The sequence below is a fragment of the Sebastes fasciatus genome, chromosome 15 (genome assembly GCF_043250625.1).
Source record: "Sebastes fasciatus isolate fSebFas1 chromosome 15, fSebFas1.pri, whole genome shotgun sequence".
NCBI lineage: Eukaryota > Metazoa > Chordata > Actinopteri > Perciformes > Sebastidae > Sebastes > Sebastes fasciatus.
The window spans coordinates 16105837-16125902 of NC_133809.1; the positions used below are offsets into that span (position 1 = coordinate 16105837).

Below are 20066 nucleotides of genomic sequence, written 5' to 3' on the forward strand. Positions count from 1 at the left end.
TTCTCGCTGCGGAGCACCTTCACTTCACAAGACACGGAAAACCTCTGTTGGTCTGGAGGAGCTGCAGCAGTTATTTCTGCACAAACGTCCACTGTACATTCACTAGATATTCTCAGAGCTGAACTTACTCTTCTGCAGTGTGTTGTGTTCATGCATGCACGTGAGAGTGGAGCGAGCTGAGTGAAGGCAGGCTGGCAGAGGAGCAGAGTACAGCAGAGACTCCGGCCCTGGAGATCAAAGCTACTGTCTCCTCCGCGTCCTCCGACCGCGGCCAACACTGTTTTGCAAGACGGGTTTCACTAGATATAACTTTGGTGCTTCTGTATAGTTTGTGTTGGAGTCTTGTGTGAACAGCGTAGCCACACGCGAGCGCGCATTGGACACCGACCCGGATTGATTTATATGTGTAAGAAGTTACAAACAGTCCCTTTAAAAAGTCATGTCATCTGCAGTGCATTAGGGTCATATAACATCGGTTATTACACCATTGCAAAGGCGAGGCAAGTGTATTTGAATATCTTAACAACAGGGCAATATTTGCATTATAAAGTGCTTCACATAAGCACTTTATGATGCAAATGGATCCATAAACTATCAGGTTATGTGTGTTATTTAATTCTTACCGCCACCATCTTCCCATCCTTGATTTCTCTGACAAAGTCCTATGTTCACCTTTTCCAATAGGATAATTTAGTATTCCTATAAATTTCTAAATCCTATAAGACTTTCTCTTTAGCAAAATTACTCTCATTCTTTATCTGGAATCTAACTTTGCTATGATGGATTCTTTAAAATAAATTTATATAGTTGCTAAGACAGACATTTCAATTAAAACCACAAATGTCAGCCATGGTGGCGCTTCAGGAAAAGTCAGGGGATAGCCAAAGTCATTAGGATTCATGATATGTGAACTACACTTGTCTGTACCAAACCAACATTGCCATTCAGCCATGCCGCTGGAACGGCCAAGAAGCTGTCGGAATCTGTATAAATGCAACGGTTATTCAGCAGGGCTGTCCCGTATACCAGTTTTTCAGGCTTCAGAGCTTCGATGAGAAATACTTTAAGGTATTTCGAATCTTCGAGGAGCAGCACAGTGCAGAAGACTGAAATGTTTTTCTGTCTGTCTGTCTGTCTGTCTGTCTCCATCCCCCCATTTCACTGTTCGGGACAGCGCCGCTGCCACACACCATCTGAGAAGAACTAATATGTTGAATATTAATAGTAAGTCGAATACTAGGGCAACGCTCGAAGCTTCGAAGCATTCAGGTCAGCCCTATTATTCAGCCTAATTAACATGACATGACTGACAGTTACTACTGTATACCTTTATTGTTGATAAAATATTTCCTGCAGATACAATCTGACACGATACAAACAGATGTCCACTGTCATACAGTAGAGCATCAATAACACCAAAGATGTAATCAATAACACTATTAAATGATAAGTGAAATTTCACTATTGCTGAGTATATTGTAAAAAAAAAAGAAAAAAAGCTACTTGCAAATTCTTGGCACTGATCAAGGCCAGATTAATACATGAAACAAAACCTGCAAGCAGCGTAAAAAATATTGTATAACAAAATCAGATTTCCACCCAAAAAAAACATATCACAACTCAAACAGTAACAAAATTATTTTGTCACTTTTTTTTTTCAAATAAATGATCTATAAGAATTATTTTTATTTTTTTTACTTCCCTGAAGTTCACATATTATATAATGCATGCAAATGAAACATTAAATGTTCCACGATGAAAACTCATGGAGCAACTCAGGGATCTTTACTTTGAAATAATTAAGGAAAATAGTGGCAGCGAGGATTTTTGAATGTTTTACAGTATATTTCTTGAGCAGCAGTGAGCAGCAAATTCATCCGGCATCATAGATGGTTAATAACCCAATGATGTTTGGCTCCATACGGTTATTCCTTTGAATGTGTATATGATAGATTGAGGTGAAAGTGAAGACAGTCTGTTTGATTTGTCAGCTCTAAAGAGGATGTCCAATAAAGGAACCATTCATCAACTATGAATACAAGTAAACAAAGGCTGACAATCTACACTTTAACAGTTAACGTGTCATGTCACACCTTCAGTGGGAGATGCACAGAGCCAAATGATCAAAGTATGCGTTACTGAAATACTGTTTTAACCGTAGTTGACTCTAACAGATGTGGGGGCGTGAAAACAGATGTGGCAGCAGAGGTAGAATGAGAGAGGTAGAGAGTGAGGTAGGGAGGACAGAGCTGCACCGAGGCTTCTCCACATTAAGGCCTATCTCTCCTCTCTTTTATCAACCCAAAACAAGCCCATGATCCAGATAAACGCTTTTGTTCTCGGTGCACAGTGACCGGTTTGCAAACACCTTATGAGCAACAACAAGACCTGATGGTGGTCCTACTATATCCTACTATAATGGCTTGATGTGCTGACAATTTACAGCCACTGGCGGGTGGCTACAAGTATGTTTTCACCCTGATTGCTATAGTTTATACAAAACGGTATATGAGATAGAAACTCCAGTTTGCACAAGAGTCAGTTTATAACTGCCAGCCTGCAATAGCAAAAAAAAAACACTTGAAGTAGAAACTGTTTTCTCTGGTTCTCTTAAATACCGATTCATGCAGGAAATCTGTTTTCCTGAAGGTCAAACTGTCTTCAAATATGCCTCAGAAAATAAAATAAAACGGCAATTTAATCAAATAGAGGGCATGTGTGGTGGTTGTAATTCAGAAAGCTTGTAGAGAGAGGAAGCAAGACCAGCATCTAATAAGGAATCCAGTAATATTGTATAAAAATAACGCAAATTACGGTCAGTTGTTACAAAACAGCAAATCAAATTTCCAAAAGGAAATTCCTTCTATTCCCGTCAACAAAAGAGTTCCATTTCAGGCAGTTTTAAAAGATTTGCGGAGAAATACAGTAAAGAAAAAAATGGCACAAGACGGACGTCAAGTGGATTGTCCTAATTGCATCATGGCATCTGTGTGTGTGTGTGTTTTATAGGTAGTTCTGATTTGTCCATGCACCCATGGGAGCAGGGTGCTATCTGAATACCCCAACGTTGATTGACAGCGCTACCTCTGGTTTCCTGGATTTGGTCAGTCCAGTCTTCTTCTGTGGTCCGACACCATCAGAGCCTGCAGCCTGCCCTCTGAAAAGAAGCAAGGGTAAAAAACAAATTACAAAAGGATGTTGAATAACATGAAGCATAATCAGAAATAATTGACGGTGTCATAGTATTACAGCTATAGTACTAATCACTGCAGTTACATTGCCAAATAATAATAATATATACTGTATAGTCAGTTCCAGCTATAACATCTGTAAAGCCTTGATCACAATTGTTACACCAAGGAACAAGCATATTTTCCTGCAGCTGCATGTGTCAAAGTAAAGGAGTCCCACCCTTTCCTGCGTTGCTCTGCCTGCTCTCTGAGCCTCTGCTGGCCCCATTCGTCCTCCAGGGTGAGGAAATCCCTGTTGTTATCAATCAAAAGATTCTGGGAAAAATATCAAGAAGGGTTTCAGTGTTTCTCAAACAAATCAAACCAAAATGGACTAAATTTTTTAAAACAAACAGGGTTTTATCAATACCTTGATGCCGATTGTGTCGCCATCTTTGAGGTGAAATGGTGCTCCCAGTAGTGATTCCGCCTTTCGCTTCTTTTTCTTTTTGGAAAACTGCTGGCTCTGTACGTAAAAGTCCTATAACATTTTATTCACTGACAATGTGACGATTAATTAGCAACACATACATGAATACTGAGATTTTGGGATCTTTTCTTTGCTTATGAAATAAAAATGCCACAAGTTTCTGATAAAATGATGAACTGAGTGATCAAGGTCGACTGACTATGTCAGCCACTCTTTGCTACATTACATGCAGTCAACATTTCTTCCAAAATGCTTTGAAGCTTTACTACGTCCTCTACCAACTTTTCTATTGAGTAAGAGACTGGAACTATACATATGGATTGCCCCAAACACCTAAAACAGATTCCTTCTCAAGAAATTACTTTTTTTCTAATCTCACCCAGTTTGAGATTTCCTCCCAGGTCTGTTTGTCCGGCTGGTGTTTGGCCAACAGCAGAGAGTCAGGGGAGAGGCCGTAGTGTGCAGCCAGACAAGTGCGTAGAGAGCGAGGAGAAGAGTCACGGGCTGCATCCCAAACCAGTTCCTCTGGAGGGTAGTAACCCCTCTCCCCTGGTACTCCCATTTTAACATTCAGCATCACATCTTTAGGACTTGGGAACAGAAGGACATGAAGAATTTAACTAACCTTAAAATAAGGGAAATGCACGTATTGGAAATGGAGGGATGCCACATAAAGCAGAAAACTGGTGAGAGCCCAAACTTTACCCAAGATCTTCTTCTTTTAGTAGCTGTTGCACACAAAGGTCTATACCACTGGACAGCTTCAGTTTCCTGATCAGGAGGAAGCCAAACAGAAAATGTGGTTCATGTGTATAATAATAATAATAGAGATAATAAATAGAAACTGGTGGTCATCACATTTCAAACCAGAAGTGTACTCGGAGAGAGCAGACCTCCGCCAAGGCAGGTTTCATGTACGTCGCTGCCCCTCTGTGGTTAATGGTGTAAATGCACAGGCTGAGCGGAATTATTAAAACAAATTCCCGAAGCCGGATCATGATCTGGATTGCCACCAAAATCTAATGGATTGTTCATTGTGCCACACCCCACCCCTCCAAAAAATTTATTCAAATCCATCGCAGACTTTTTGAGTAATCCTCCAAACGGACAAACCAACAAACCAACGCCGGTGAAAACATAACCTCCTTTCTAGGACTTCGGCCTTGGCGGAGGTAATAAACGCTGTGACAGGAAAGTGTCCATACTTGAGTGTGAGCTGTTGTCCTCTGAGGACACGCGCCAGCCTCCGTCCCTCAAGCTGCCACACACGCATGAACGCAGTGGTCGGCACACACACTTCCTGAAGGGCAGGCAGTGTCAACACCTGATACAGAAGTAGATAATAAAGCAGAGCAAGAGGTTTGCATTTGGTTAGAAAAAAAGGCATCAAAATCACACACAGTACACTTGCACTTTGCATGGCCTGATTTATAAGTCTTCTATAAATGGTAGGACTGGAAAAAGACAGTTCTCTGGGTCGTAAGTAATGAAAACCACTAAAATCCATGAGGATTACCTCACTAGTACAAACAGCTATCAACTCCTGCTTTGTGATATACTCATAACCTTCATGCGCTACCTGAGTCTTGAGATCCTCCAGGGTGGCCTCGTCTGATATCTCCACCTGTCCTGCACTTATCAGATCTATGTTGCCGGCACACAGAGGAGGTGAGTAGGTTTCACTTGCAGTCGCAACCTCCAGCATTTGCTCCTCAGTGTGGCCGTTGTTAGCGTGGTTAAAATCCATGGAAACCGCTGCTGAGTTGTTTTGGGGAGCCAGATACAGCCACATGGATAACTTGAGAAACCCCTGACAAAAAAAAAGACAGCAAAGGCTAAAGAGAGAGGTAAAGTTATAGTATATAATGAATCTCCCGACAACATCAAAATATTTAAGTACCTTCGGAGGAAGTTGTCCTTCTGTGACGACTAATGTCTCTCCATTGTTAATCTTCAGCTCTGACAGAGAAGCATCCTGAGGATATAAGGTTGTTGTTGTTTTTAAATGGGACAGTAGACATATATTTCTGTCAAATATATGGCAGAAGTTGGTCAAATTATTTCAAACACTACTAAAAGTTTTGGTGTCATGTGAGTGGGTTTTATCCTCTCGTACATATCTGCTTTTGGTTATATACAAGTTTTCATTCACAGTTTGCTTTCAGACAATGTTCTCACGATGACTTTTGCCTGGTGCTAAATATCATACGTGAAAATGTACACCCAATATGAAATGTAAAAAGCGCAAACAAGAAAACATCCATCTGACATCTGCAAACACTGTTTGAGTTAGGTGCGACATATTGTCAGCCACTCACCTCATCCATAATTGGCTCTCCAACCTCCTCACACCAATCGAGCCTCCTTAAGTGCCAACAGGTGCCTGCAAACACACATTTAAACGACATTAACAACCTGATATTGCATCAAAGGTCTACAAAAAATGTTTAATTACAGTCTTACAAAAGCAGAGATAATCTTAAAAAGCAACACTCAATGTACAATAGCTGAGTCTACATGCAGCACAAACAAGTTGCATACAGTACAATAGGAAAACAACTGGAAAAAAAACTGTAGTTTTACCATCAAGTCCAACAGCATCCAGCATTGCTTTTAGACACTGCAATAAAACAATCAAAAGATCATCATTTTTAAAAGTAAACATAAATGTAACATAAGCGCATAATGAATGTTTTGCAAAATAAGTTTCCTCACCTCTTTGACAGTACAAGTTTTCTCCACAATTATGTCCATCTCCATGCCAGCAGAGGGCGCCGTGCCCACAGAGAAGGGCAGGAAAAGCTGCAAAGCAAATAGAAAATCTCACATCAACAACATCAATCAAGCATTTTAAAACGCTCCTAACTCTTCATCTCAATTTATTTTTAAATGTAGGATAGGATAGGTTTACTAGTACTTAAAGGGTCTGTAACATCCACCTGTGCAGCTGCAGGTACAAAGGATTTATTGAAGATTTCAAATAAAAGACACACCTGTGATGCCTTGGGGGCTTTTCCTGGACAGAGAGTTAGTGTGGTCATGAGTCGCACCCCTGCATCCCGAACACTCAACTCCTCACACACTGTCAGGTTAACCAGGGAAAGACAACACAAGTGCACTCAGTAAATGTGTTCCAAAACTTCAAAGACAGATGATGAGAAGAAAAATTACAAGCAGGGGGAGTACCTTTTAAACATTTTATGAGGGGCAGTGTAAAGGAATGCCTATCTTAATATTTTGTTAAAATGAGGGGAATTTCCAGCTCTAAGTTATCTGCACCATTAAAAATCACCCCCGGGTAACAAATGACACAGTACCTGGAGGAAGGAGTTTCCCTGTGCAGTCCATCTGTCTCAGACAGCACTGTGCACCTGGTCAGTGAGACAGAAAACAACAGCTGATTTAAGAATGTATACTTATGTAAGAATTTAAGAATCCAAACACAAATACACATTTTGAGATTGCCTTAACAGTTAGCCGAGATAAAAATATTACTTGAAGAAATATGGGAGGTCAGAGACAATTTTGGCAATCAAAGGCATATTGTATATTTATAATTTATCTTCTATATTAACCCTATTCAAATTCTGATCCTTTGGTCCAATAGTGAGAACACATATATGAATTATAAATTGGCAATATCCAAAACCTAAAGCAGTGTGGCCTTTAGTTTGAATTGTTCCAGTTTAAAGGGACAGTGTGTAGGATTTGGCAGCATCTACTGGTGTGGTTGCAAATTGCAACCAACTGAGTACCCCTCCGCTCACTCCTCCCTTTCCAAGACTGCGGTAACGTGAGCCGCCGAGTGCAAAACCGTGGTAACGCCGTTTGCCTCACTCAGAGGCCATCCTTAACATAATACCACAACTTTAGGAGCAACAGAAGTCAGATAGAAGCTGGCGGTACCACGGTTTTGCACTCCGCAGCTCACGTTAACACAGTTTCACAAGCGTGTCAGAGAACTACGGTGGCCTTCAGGTAATGTAAAAACATGAAAGGCTCTCTCTAGAGCCAGAGTTTGGTTTGTCCGTACTGGGCTACTGTAGAAACATGGCGGAGCAACATAACGGACTCCGTGAAGAGGACCAGCTCCCTATGTAGATATGAAGGGCTCATTCTAAGCTAACGAAAACACAACGATTCCTAGTTTCAGGTGATTATACACTAATGAAAATATAGTTATGAATATTATATTCCATTTCTGCTAATAGATCCCCCGAAATGTTACACACTGTCCCATTAATGGCCTGTGATTTTACATTTTGTAAGAGATATTTTGGATATTTTCTGTTTACTTCATTACCCTAAAATGAAAAAAAAACTCTAAAAAGGACATCTAATGCAAGCTCTTTTTTTCTTTATTAATTCAACGATGTTCACTTGTAAATTGTTAAGCATATTCTATACACATAAAATAGATTGGTTCAATTAACTTTAATGTATTGGCGGTGTGCATTGCGTTGCTGCGTTATTGAAACAAATACTAAGTGAGACTTGGTGGGAACCAGGAAATCCCTTGCAGACACAGTTATGTTTAGTACCGAGCATCTTGCCTGGGGGTTGCTCCTGTAGCTGCAGCTCCTCTGTGGCCCTCTGTTTCACCTCACACAGCAGCTGTAAGAGTGACACATTAAACAACTAAATTACTTTTAGAAAGAACAATGTGATGCTTAAATGGAGAGATAAAAGAGGACAACTACCAGAGCAGAGCAGCTCAAAAATTACTGACCATATTTCCTGTAGCCGGAACCTTGATCTTCCTCCTCTCCTCTTCTTGCTCCCCATCTCCTCCTCCTCCATGTGGTCGAAACTCCACCTGGAGCCAGCGGCAGTCAGACGGGGTAGTCACAGTGACAACATCTCCGTTTAGAGTGAACACGCTGAGCAAAGTTAAGAAGACAGTTGTAAAACACACCTAACACACACCTAAAGAAAACAACACAGACACATTGCAGAGGCTTGTACCTGCTGTCGAAGGACTGTGGCTCCAGCACCAACAGCGCGTCTCCGTCTTTCAGCGACAGCTCTTTGAGCGTCCGTTGCATGTCATCGGGGGGGAACACCCTCCATCCGCTTGCCCCTCCCCCCTCTACTGTCCCCTGCTCTCCCCTCTTTCCTCCCTTATGCTCTTGGCACAGCAGACTCTCCTCAGGCTCCCCCAGTGCTTCCCTCACCTCGCAGAGAGTCGCAGCACCTGCAAACCCTCTGGCCTCCCTTTTAAGCCCCGGCCCCCCATTTTCAAAATCTCCTCTTCCATCCTCACACTCCGCCCCACCCTCCACCTCCTGATCCCCATCTTCCCCCAAAAAGGGACGGACTACATTCAGCAGCACCGGCTCAAACTCAGCTCCAATTAGGACAGTCGCACCACACACCTGAAGAGATAAAAACCAGTGCACAAGTTGGCCTTGGGATCTTGTCAAGGGAGCATGGTTATCAAAACATATTGTGATTGTACGCACCTCTCGGCCGTTCCACACAAACAGGTCAGAGTTTGTACAAATGCCTGCACTGTACAGGGAGACACTGTCATCTGCAAAGAGAACCGCAACCAGAATGTAGTTACAAAATTTGTAAATCTTCTTCTACCTTCTTGAGGTATTTTGCATTTAAGCATCTCACCTGTGACAGTATTGTAGAGGTGAAGACCTGCAGGAAGACTCCTGGCCACAGTCAGAGCCATATCCCCTTCCCAGAGTTCCTGCATCTATATAAACAGATACACAAAAGCAGGTTATTTGTATCATTCTTTTCAGCGTTTTAAAACAGCTACTGTGTTTGGGAATGAAATTACCTGATAAATAGCTAAGCGAAGATCTCCCACAGTCTTTCTACGGTCGAAACTCAGAGTGGTGCTCCCGTTCTGCTCTTTGCTGTTTGGTTGCAGGGCTCCATTTTCTAGCCTATAAGAGGGTGCCAGGTGGAGACGCAGCTCCACGGTGTTATTAGTGGCTTCAAACTCCTCGCTGTAACAGAAACAATGTTGACTGATATTAATAATTTGTGTAAGAAAACTATTTTCACTTAACTTTCTTCTTTGTTTCTAGGTGTTGATCCTCGCTGATTTAGGAATTTTAGCTACCACTGAAATGTCACAATCATAAGTCAGAACCTATCAGAGGTGAGACCAAGTCATTATTTTGCAGGTCACAAGTAACTCTCGTCTTTGCACTCAAGCCCCAAACTTTGAGTTTCGAGTCCTAAACAAGTCATAATGCGCTCTTCACTAAATGTAATGCCATTTTAACGTCCGGTACTGAGCAGTTGATCGTCTTCGTGCACACACTTTTTAAATAACATACTTTTCAATCTTTGAACCTACTAAAAGAGTCATATGATAATAGTGTAATATGTGGGGGGTTTTCTGTACCGCATTTTCTGCACTTTGATGTTCTCCTCCTGAGCCATCTGGATGAGGTTAAGAGGAACTTTATATTGAGGATTGTTCAGAGCTGCAAATGTAGAAACACAAAACATATTTTAATATATACATATTAGTAATCTAATTTCTTCATCTTTTGTGTACTTGATGACAAAACTCAATAAATTATTAAAATTAAATCAAGGATTAACCGATTTATTGTTTCGTTGAATCAAATTACCCCAATTTCAATTTACCCCGCCTAACCTTTTCTTCTCTCTTTCTCTGATCCTCTTTTCTAATACAAATGTAAAACATGGTGTCCGTTACCTTCACTGGGCCTGTGCAGCTGTGTTTTTCTGTAGAACAGCATGTATGCGCTCTCTTTGCCCTGGAACTGCTTCTCTATGTCAGACTCCCTGATGGAGGTCACAGTGGAGTCGTTAAGGTCAAACCAGTGGCTACCCTGCTGACAGACAGGAAGAAATACCGTGAGAAACAGGCATCAAAGTAATCACGAGATGTCCACCAGGAACCTGGACGAAAACACAATTTAGTAGGTGTATTTTTCTCCTTCAAAAGTCTTCTCAGTGTCATTTCAGACCTTGAATTCTTGCTAAAAACGTGACTGTTGCTCTAATACCTTTTGTTCAGACTGTGGCTTCTCGTCTAGTCCTGGCTGTTGGTCAGCAGCTCCGGGGTCTGAAGGTGTTGAAGGATCAGAGTTAGAGGTCTGCTCTGCTGGGCCGGGGGGCTCGGTCACGGGGCTTGGCGGGTTGGCCTTCAGTGCCACTCGAGTACCACTGGTAACCAACATGAAAACATCACTGTGGGACTGCAGGAACTACACCAGAAGAGAAAAAGCAAAGAAACAACAATCATTGGTATAGATATGTATTGGTATGAGCCTCAAAGCCCACCAGCAATCATTACAGATTTAAAGAAAACATAAACTAATCATAGAAACAAAGAAACCAAAAATACCTTTCCTATGGGACCATAGTGTTTTCTGAACTTTTTGCTCCAAGATGAACCAATCTTATCCATGATTTTCTGTCCCAGCTGGTCCGACAGGACGCTCTTTGATGGCTCCTAGAGGACGGGATATGAACAGCACCTAATTAATTAACTGGCTGTACTATTGACCCAACAATGGAAAAAAATATGAATTACACAAAATTCAGACTCTTAGATTCGTGGTCACTTTACCTGGGCAATAATAACAGTGATGACAGACAAAGGATCATCTTCTTGTAGTTTTGGCTCACACATTTGCTTGACCTCCTCCTTGACTTTCTTCTGAGTCTTGGGTTTGCAATCCTCTTCCTGAAAACAAAACACAGAGGTGATGCCTTTCCTAATGCACACATTCAAAAGCTTGTGCTAAACTGTTTTTGAATTGCTGATAGTAATGCACGTCCGGATAATCTGCCAATCGGAGTATTAGTTAGCCATTTTTAACAGTAATTTTATGGGGAATGAGCAGTTGATCATTAGCCACTACTGTAATCTCATATTCTTATGAACTCTTATATTTAATAAAGCACATATTAATACATATTATTTTCCTGTTTGCTCTTCTGTTTTTCTTACCGGCGGCTCCCATTGGCCAAGCTGGTCAATGTCCCTGATATAAACATGGTAATGGCCACCATAGCAGCCGCCTTTATGGATGATCACAGAGGACAGCTCGTAGCAGTAATCAGAGTCCTCTCCATCAGTCTGTAAGGGAGGAACACATGGTAGTCAAGACATCTCAGTGTATTTAAGCCTTCCTGGATGAAGATAAGCGTACGCTTGGAAATCAAGAAAATGGAAAAAAAACAACAACGATTAAGAAAAGTCATGTTAAATGTGCCTGATCTTAAAAATCTCTCATGTACCTCTTCACAAAATGGCCGTAGGTTGATGGTTAAGGGAAAACTGTAGCGTCCCGTCTCCTTGTATCGCTCACATTTGGCAAAGTCAAAGCTGAATCTCAACAACGACATGGTCATGAACGGAGGAAGCTTCTTCAGCTTGGCAGACTGAATAATAGCAAAATAAGTAAAGGAAGGTGAGAAAGAGCGAAATAAATTATATATTGTTTATGTAAACAAGAAAAAAATGTGAATACAAAGAAGTATTTAACATGTTTAGTTTTAAGGGGGAAAAAGGGGGGGGGAAGGAGAATTTCAACATCACTGTATTATAGCCTTTGTTATTGTGTTGACAGTCTAAAAGCTGGCACTGACCTTGGCAGCAGTGACCAGCCTGTCACACTGTGCACAGCGGTACAGGTTATTGCCCTCAAACAACTCCTCCTCCACAAACATGTTCCACAAAGCCTCCTCCAGGCTAGACACGCCACAAACACACGCCGTCAGGTCCAGGAAGTCCTCCTAAAGAAGGCCCAAAAAACAGAACTGGTTAATTAGTCAGTTTAACATTTAGTAGACTTATTATCTAGAGACTTATTAAGCCACGTCACAGAGGCAGAGAAACCCTGTGCACATGGACACACCTGTCTCTGGCTGACGTTACCACACTCCTTGCAGACAATGCTGTTCACAATGGTCCCATGATACAGCTGGTGGATAAAAGTACTACCAGTGGTGCCCACAAGAGAGTGCTCCAACGCACTGAACAGAATCCTGTTCAGCTCCTGCACATCATGCTGATTGGTTCCCTGAGAGAGGAAAACACACAAAAAGGATCAAATTATAAGACATCCGCTGTGTCCCAGTTCCATCCAATGAACTAATAGTATACAGTACATAACTATATTACTCTTTTCATAGTGTATTGGTTTTGTATTATTATTGAAGAGCTCAACGTACTTCACTGTTTAATACAAACAGGAAATTAGACAAGACTTGCACCGATGAATGTCAAACTTCACTGAAAAAGCAAAACAGTTCAGTGTTTTTTTCCGGTTGTGGCTAGAAGGTAAGACGCAAATTGTGAAACTCTCATGAGATGGTTACGGTCAGGCCTTGACATTGAAGAGTTAAGGTTAGGCATTGACCTCGAATGGTTAAGATTAGACATTGACATTGAATGGTTAAGATTAGACATTGACATTGAATGGTTAAGATTAGGCATTGACATTGAATGGTTAAGATAAGGCATTGACCTCGAATGGTTAAGATTAGACATTGACATTGAATGGTTAAGATTAGGCATTGACATTGAATGGTTAAGATTAGACATTGACATTGAATGGTTAAGATTAGGCATTGACATTGAATGGTTAAGATTAGACATTGACCTCGAATGGTTAAGATTAGGCATTGACATTGAATGGTTAAGATAAGGCATTGACCTCGAATGGTTAAGATTAGACATTGACATTGAATGGTTAAGATTAGGCATTGACATTGAATGGTTAAGATTAGACATTGACCTCGAATGGTTAAGATTAGGCATTGACATTGAATGGTTAAGATAAGGCATTGACCTCGAATGGTTAAGATTAGACATTGACATTGAATGGTTAAGATTAGGCATTGACATTGAATGGTTAAGATTAGACATTGACCTCGAATGGTTAAGATTAGACATTGACATTGAATGGTTAAGATAAGGCATTGACCTCGAATGGTTAAGATTAGACATTGACATTGAATGGTTAAGATTAGGCATTGACATTGAATGGTTAAGATTAGACATTGACCTCGAATGGTTAAGATTAGACATTGACATTGAATGGTTAAGATTAGGCATTGACATTGAATGGTTAAGATTAGGCATTGACATTGAATAGTTAAGGTTAGGATAGGTCAGCGAGTCTTGTGAAGAGTTTTTGCAAGTTTCGTAATTTGCAGGTTACCATCTAGATGAGGGAATTCTCAAAGTGGGGTCCGTAGCACTCTGCCAGGGGGTCCGCAAAATAATTTTCTATAAATTATAAAATTGTACTGTATCATTAAAAAGTGCATATCTACAGATGGGGACCATTTACACCAATAAAACAAGCATATTGTGTTCTTTACTCCCACCCACATTAGCTTTGGGCCAATAGAAACTCTGATATGATTGTGACAAACGGCAACAGGTTCATTATTTTTAATTATTTAAAAGTCAAAACGTCTGGATTTATTAGGACTATGCCAGTCTTGCATTTCTGACAGATTTTGAAATGGATTACTTGAAAAGTATAAATGCTGTCAAGTTGAGTCCAAATGCAATTTTGAGTTTGAGAACCTCTGTTCTAGACACAACCTTTTCCCTCTAGCTGTTAGTAGCTTCTTTATTTCTTTTGAGCAATGCATTGTGGGACAATAGAGTCTATAAACAGAACACTCACAATACAAGTGGATTTAGAATGCCTATTGACTTTATCTAATTGCATCACGTTATCATTATGGATACACTATATATTTTTAAAACTTCTCTCTAACTGGTAGTAAGCAGCATGTCACTCTTAAGCCATCATTTACACAGAGCAACTCTTCAACATTTTTGTCTATTATGTGCATAGCCACTCCCCATGTCCCCAAGCCTAGTTACACTTTCCATTTTGATTAGCTTTAGCTCTGGCTCCTGTTTAATCACATCACTGCATGTACAGTCTTGACCTGGAAAAGGTGGTTATGCATGTCCTGTGGCAAATTCTGTGAATGTTTGTTTCTGTTTTCCCTCTCCGTGTTTTTATTTTTGCGTGACTGCAGCTGGAATGCCGCCAGATAAAATGCAAACAAGGGTTGCTGGCCTGACCTGACCACGATTTGAAATCCAGTTTTAATTCAATTTAAGCATGCATTTCCCGGTATGACTGGAAGGTAAATCAATCACTTAAATGAGAAGTGTAACCTGAGTCCCTCTTTCTCCTTTCCACTGACAAAGATAATGGACACAGACCTCGCTGCTGTTCCAGCCGAAGCTGTCGGTGAGGTCGGCGGTGGAGGCGCTCTGCTGGTCCACCAGCAGCAGGCTGGCAAACAGTCTCTGTAGCTCCAGTGGGATCACTCTGACCTGGGGAGAAGAAAGAAACACCTTATTACAATTCAGAAATACACAAAGACATTACATCTGTGGATACTTTTTTATATATAGTATGCTCCCAGTAGACCACTTACACTTACACTCCAAAAACTGACAATAACTGCACTATACTGTATAATGACTTTGCAATATCATTATCATTATTACTACTCACGTGTAATTCATACTGTGCAATATCATTTTCCATTTGTGCAAACAGTCTGTTTATTGTCAATACTGTATATATTGCTCCTATTTTTATACTTCCTTCTATTTGAATGGTTCATATTTTGTTACACTTTGTTTAGCTCTTTTTTTTTTTTTTACTGTGTTAGCTGATGCATCTTGTTTTTTGCACTATCCCCTTTGCTGCTGTACACTGCAAATTTCCCCACTGCGGGATTAATAAAGTAATATCTTATCTTATCTTATGTCATTGCACACTTTGCTATTGTATATAGTATGTTATTGTTATTCTATGTTCATATTTGATATTTTCTATGCTAGTTGTAGTAGTCTGATATATTTATAGTGTATTCTGATATATTCTTTATATTGTGTATACTATATATATTATCTCTAGTGTTGATATGTATATTCACTGTTCCTGCGCACTGTCTGGATAACCTGCTGCTGTATCACAAGAATATCCCAATTATTGGGATCAATAAAGTATATGTATCTATACAGCTACAGGCACTTTGCAACACTTACCTTGGCCCCTGGTTTCTCTTTGTCTTCCAGGCATCCTAATTCATCTGCCCCCAAATTAAACAGCTCCTCTGTAAAGACACAAACAATGAATAAGTAAATTACATGACCTCTGGTTGTTGTTGTTGTACTGCACCAGTGTGCCTCAATCTCTAAGGCAGGGGTCTGAAACCTGCGGCTCCGGAGCCACATGCGGCTCTTTAGCCCCTCCAGTGGCTCCCTGTGGATTTTTATTTAAAAATTTGTGGAAATGAATAAAAAAAATTTTGTTTACATATTCATTTTTATTTATCATTGTTGTAGGTCTATGGTACGATGGTACGATGGAGTATTAGGGCCACATTGAGGAAAATAAAATAAATCTGCGATTTCGAGAAAAAAGTCGTAATATGAGAATAAAGTCATAATTATTTTCTTAGTTATTTTCTTTTTTTCTCTTAAAGCTCTGACTTTATTCTCGTAAAGTTATGACTTTATTCTGGTAAAATCACCACTTTTTTTACTCGTAAAGTTGTGAATTTATTCTCGTAATATTACAACTTTTTTTCTCGTAAAGTTATGAGATTATTCTCGTAATATTACGAGTTTTTTCTTGTAAAGTTATGACTTTATTCTGGTAATATTCCGACTTTTTTCTCGTAATATTACGACTCTTTTCTCGTAAAGTTATGACTTTATTCTGGTAAAATCACCACTTTTTTTACTCGTAAAGTTGTGAATTTATTCTCGTAATATTACGACTTTTTTTCTCGTAAAATTATGAGATTATTCTCGTAATATTACGACTTTTTTCTTGTAAAGTTATGACTTTATTCTGGTAATATTACGACTCTTTTCTCGTAAAGTTATGAGTTTATTCTCGTAATATTATGACTTTTTTTCTCGTAAAGTTCTGAGATTATTCTGGTAATATTAAGACTTTTTTCTCGTAAAGTTATGACTTTATTCTCGTAATATTAAAACTTTTTTTCTCGTAAAGTTATGACTTTATTCTAGTAATATTACAACTTTTTTTCTCGGAAAGTTATGACTTTATTCTCGTAATATTACGACTTTTTTCTCGTAAAGTTATGACTTTATTCTAGTAATATTACAACTTTTTTTCTCGGAAAGTTATGACTTTATTCTCGTGATATTACAACTTTTTTCTCGTAAAGTTATGACTTTATTCTGGTAATATTACGACTTTTTTCTCGTAAAGTTATGACTTTATTCTGGTAATATTACGACTTTTTTCTCATAAAGTTATGACTTTATTCTAGTAATATTATGACTTATTTCTTGAAATCTCAGATTTCCCCCCCCCTCAATGTGGCCCCATACCTCACTGCAAATGTTTTATGGCTCCAGACAGATTTTTCTTCTATATTTTTTTACCTAAAATGTCTCTTTTGATAGTAAAGGTTGCTGACCCCTGCTCTAAAGGTGTTGTGATGTGTCCTTACCCCTGAACTCTGGTGTGAACAGCAGGGTCTGGAGCAGAGAGTTGAGGTAGCAGGTGCCTCCCTGGTTCTTGATGCCGCACAGATTGCTTCTTCCTCTGGGTGGAGGTGGCTCATCTCCCCCCTTTCCCTTTGCAACTCTGGAGGAAGAAGTCGAAGAGAAGCCTTCCTCCTCCTCCTCTTCCTCGAAAAGATTCCCAAACATGCTGAGTTTGAGTGATTTATTCTGTATTGTATGCTGTGGCCTCCTAGTTAAAATCACTCTGATATGCCCTCTTGCTATCTCATCTTGGTCTTGCCGAGCTCTCTGTTGACAATGGCCGGGCTGACTCTGAAATAAGAAGACTTCACGGGGCTGAACATAGCGACTATTACCGGATATATAAGCGATGGACTCAGTTGTGTTGCTTAGCAATGCTAAAAACTGCTAATGAAGCACAGCCTGATGAGCAGCTTGACAGCTACTACGACTGTAAAACTGTCTTCTTCTCCTTACAGTAAACTTTAACGACTCATTCAACTGACTCGTTACACAATGTAGCCTCTCACACCGACTCTTTCTTCCTCTGTCTGTCTTAAAACAGATAACAAACCAAACGTAAATAGAAACACCGTCGGTGAACAGTAGGCAGCCATGTTTCTTCTTGGCAGAGCAGAGAACGGAGTGGTGCATTATGGGACTTGTAGTATCAACACTTAAAGGTCCCATATTATGCTCATTTTCAGGTTCATACTTGTATTTTGTGTTTCTACTAGAACATGTTTACATGCTTTAAAGGGACTGTTTGTAACTTTTTAAGCGTATAGATGTACCGGGTAGGGACACATGCGCGCTCGCATATGCGCGCTCGTGTGTGGCCGGAGCCTCTCCTCCGCTGCCTGCTTGCCTTCACTCAGACAGCGCGTGCGCGTTCTCGCTGTCTCGCTCCCCCTCTAGTCGTGAACGCTCGCTCACTCCACACTGCAGAAGAGTTAGTAGCTCTGAGAATATCTAGTGAATGTACAGTGGACGTTTGTGCAGAAATAAATGCTGCAGCTCCTCCAGACCAACAGAGGTTTTCCGTGTCTTGTGAAGTGATGGGGCTCTGCAGAGAGAAACGTTATCAGCGGCACCCGGTCGGAGACGGTAACGTTTCTCTTCCTGCTCAGCCACGGCACCGACCCGCTTTTCCTGCTCAGGAAGGAAAAGCAGGAAAAGCCAGCATTGATTCATGGAGAGACCTTCGTCTGGTCAGCTAACATTACTGCCAAGCAGGTGAAATATAGAGTGATATTGTGGTTTTAGCTGACGTGTGTCACCTCACTGTTTTAAGCGATGCTCGTTCATGTCTATTTAGAGCGAGCAAGCGCGAGCCCGACGCTGACTTTCGTTGACTTCACGGCCACAGGTGTCGCTGTTAACAAGCATTTCTGAAAGTTACAAATAGTCCCTTTAATGTTAAAAAAAAACTTTATTTTCCTCATACTGTCGACCTGAATATACCTGTATTCACCCTCTGTCTGAAACGCTCCGTTTTAGCGCATTTTGACGGAATTGCAACAGAATTGCATTAACATTGCTAGTCAACAGCTTGGGTCCATGTGTACTTCCTGTCAGCTGATGTCGTTCACAAACACACTGCAACCAGGAATAAACTGGGACACATTTAGAATGTTTAAAATTGTGTCAAGGATCTAAATATTGTATATTCGTGACATCACGAATGGGCAGAAATTCTGACAGCTTGTTTCAAATGCAGAGTTTCTGAATACGGGCTGTGTGAATTTCCCTGTCGACTGAGTGTTTCGATACTTTCACAGTAATTTTATAGGACTTAAGCCTGCTTTATAATAAAAAAAACATGAAAATCTCCCTTTTTTATAATATGGGACCTTTAACATCAGGTAAAATCAGATGGTGGAGCTGACCAAGGCATTATGGCCATATTAGGAAAAGCAAGGACAGCATTTCTCAAGACTTGGAAACATCTGGAAGTCAACACACATATCTAGAAACACCAAGATAAAGTTATACAACAGCTGTGTACTACTAGCAGCTACAGCTACTGTACTTCTATATGGTGCTGAGTGCTGGAGAATGACTGAAAGAGACATACAGTGGAGGAAATAAGTATTTGATCCCTTGCCGATTTTGTAAGTTTGCCCACTGACAAAGAAAAGAACGGTCTATAATTTTAATGGTAGGTATATTTTAGCAGTGAGAGACAGAATATTAAAAAAAAAATCCAGAAAATCACATCATATAAAAGTTATAAATTTATTTGCATTTTATTGTGGGAAATAAGTATTTGATCCCCTAGCAACCAGCAAGAATTCTGGCCCCCACAGACCGGTTAGATTAGTCCTCTCGCTTTAAGAAAGTACTCTGAATCTCAACTCGTGACCTGTATAAAAGACAACTGTCTCAACTCATTACCTGTATAAAAGACACCTGTCCACAATCAGATTCCAACCTCTCCACCATGGGCAAGACCAAAGAGCTGTCTAATGATGTCAGGGACAAGATTGTAGACCTGCACAAGACTGGAATGGGTTACAAGACCATCAGCAAGCAGCTTGGTGAGAAGGAGACAACTGTTGGTGCCGTTATTCGGAAATGGAAGAAACACAAAATGACCATCAATCGCCCTCGGTCTGGGGCTCCACGCAAGATCTCGTCTCGTGGGGTATCGATGATCATGAGAAAGGTGAGGGATCAGCCCAGAAATACACGGGAGGAACTTCTTAGTGATCTCAAGACAGCTGGGACCACAGTCACCAAGAAAACCATTGGTAACACACTACACCGTAATGGATTAAAATCCTGCAGCGCCCGCAAGGTCCCCCTGCTCAAGAAGGCAAATGTACAGTCCCGTCTGTTTACCAATGAACACCTCAATGATTCAGAGAAGGCTTGGGAGAAGGTGATGTGGTCAGATGAGACCAAA

The 20066-nt window shown here is 40.5% G+C and overlaps 1 protein-coding gene across 3 annotated transcripts; it reads right to left on the reverse strand.

Moving 5' to 3' along the window:
* Positions 1 to 1313: 1313 nt before the first annotated feature.
* usp40 (ubiquitin specific peptidase 40) lies at positions 1314 to 17803 on the reverse strand. 3 transcript variants are annotated; one of them, XM_074660478.1, is made up of 31 exons: positions 17143 to 17803; positions 15701 to 15768; positions 14864 to 14977; positions 12525 to 12689; positions 12256 to 12402; positions 11905 to 12048; positions 11615 to 11743; positions 11231 to 11347; positions 11006 to 11113; positions 10665 to 10865; positions 10352 to 10487; positions 10031 to 10112; positions 9455 to 9626; positions 9283 to 9367; positions 9123 to 9193; positions 8626 to 9035; positions 8390 to 8540; positions 8214 to 8274; positions 6978 to 7031; positions 6654 to 6742; positions 6376 to 6462; positions 6244 to 6280; positions 5979 to 6043; positions 5561 to 5635; positions 5240 to 5470; positions 4866 to 4984; positions 4366 to 4431; positions 4040 to 4250; positions 3601 to 3711; positions 3412 to 3506; positions 1314 to 3157 (listed from the first exon to the last, which is right to left on the reverse strand). In XM_074660478.1, exons 1-31 carry the CDS (start codon positions 17342 to 17344, stop codon positions 3049 to 3051), a joined length of 3912 nt encoding a protein of 1303 aa, XP_074516579.1. In that variant the 5' UTR covers positions 17345 to 17803; the 3' UTR covers positions 1314 to 3048. The 3 variants fall into 3 exon arrangements, with proteins under 3 accessions (XP_074516579.1, XP_074516581.1, XP_074516578.1); XM_074660480.1 differs by having other exon boundaries at positions 3601 to 3696; positions 10352 to 10490; XM_074660477.1 differs by having other exon boundaries at positions 10352 to 10490.
* Between the last annotated feature and the right edge of the window lie 2263 nt (positions 17804 to 20066).

Excerpts from the sequence above, each read along its gene's own strand:
- usp40 (XM_074660477.1), bottom strand. The coding sequence starts at position 17,344 with ATGTTTGGGAATCTTTTCGAGGAAGAGGAGGAGGAGGAAGGCTTCTCT. Across the intron at positions 9,036-9,122 it reads TTGTGTGGAACGGCCGAGAG|GTGTGTGGTGCGACTGTCCT; the intron begins GTGCGTACAATC and ends TTATCTCTTCAG. Across the intron at positions 6,281-6,375 it reads AAACTTGTACTGTCAAAGAG|TGTCTAAAAGCAATGCTGGA; the intron begins GTGAGGAAACTT and ends GTTTTATTGCAG.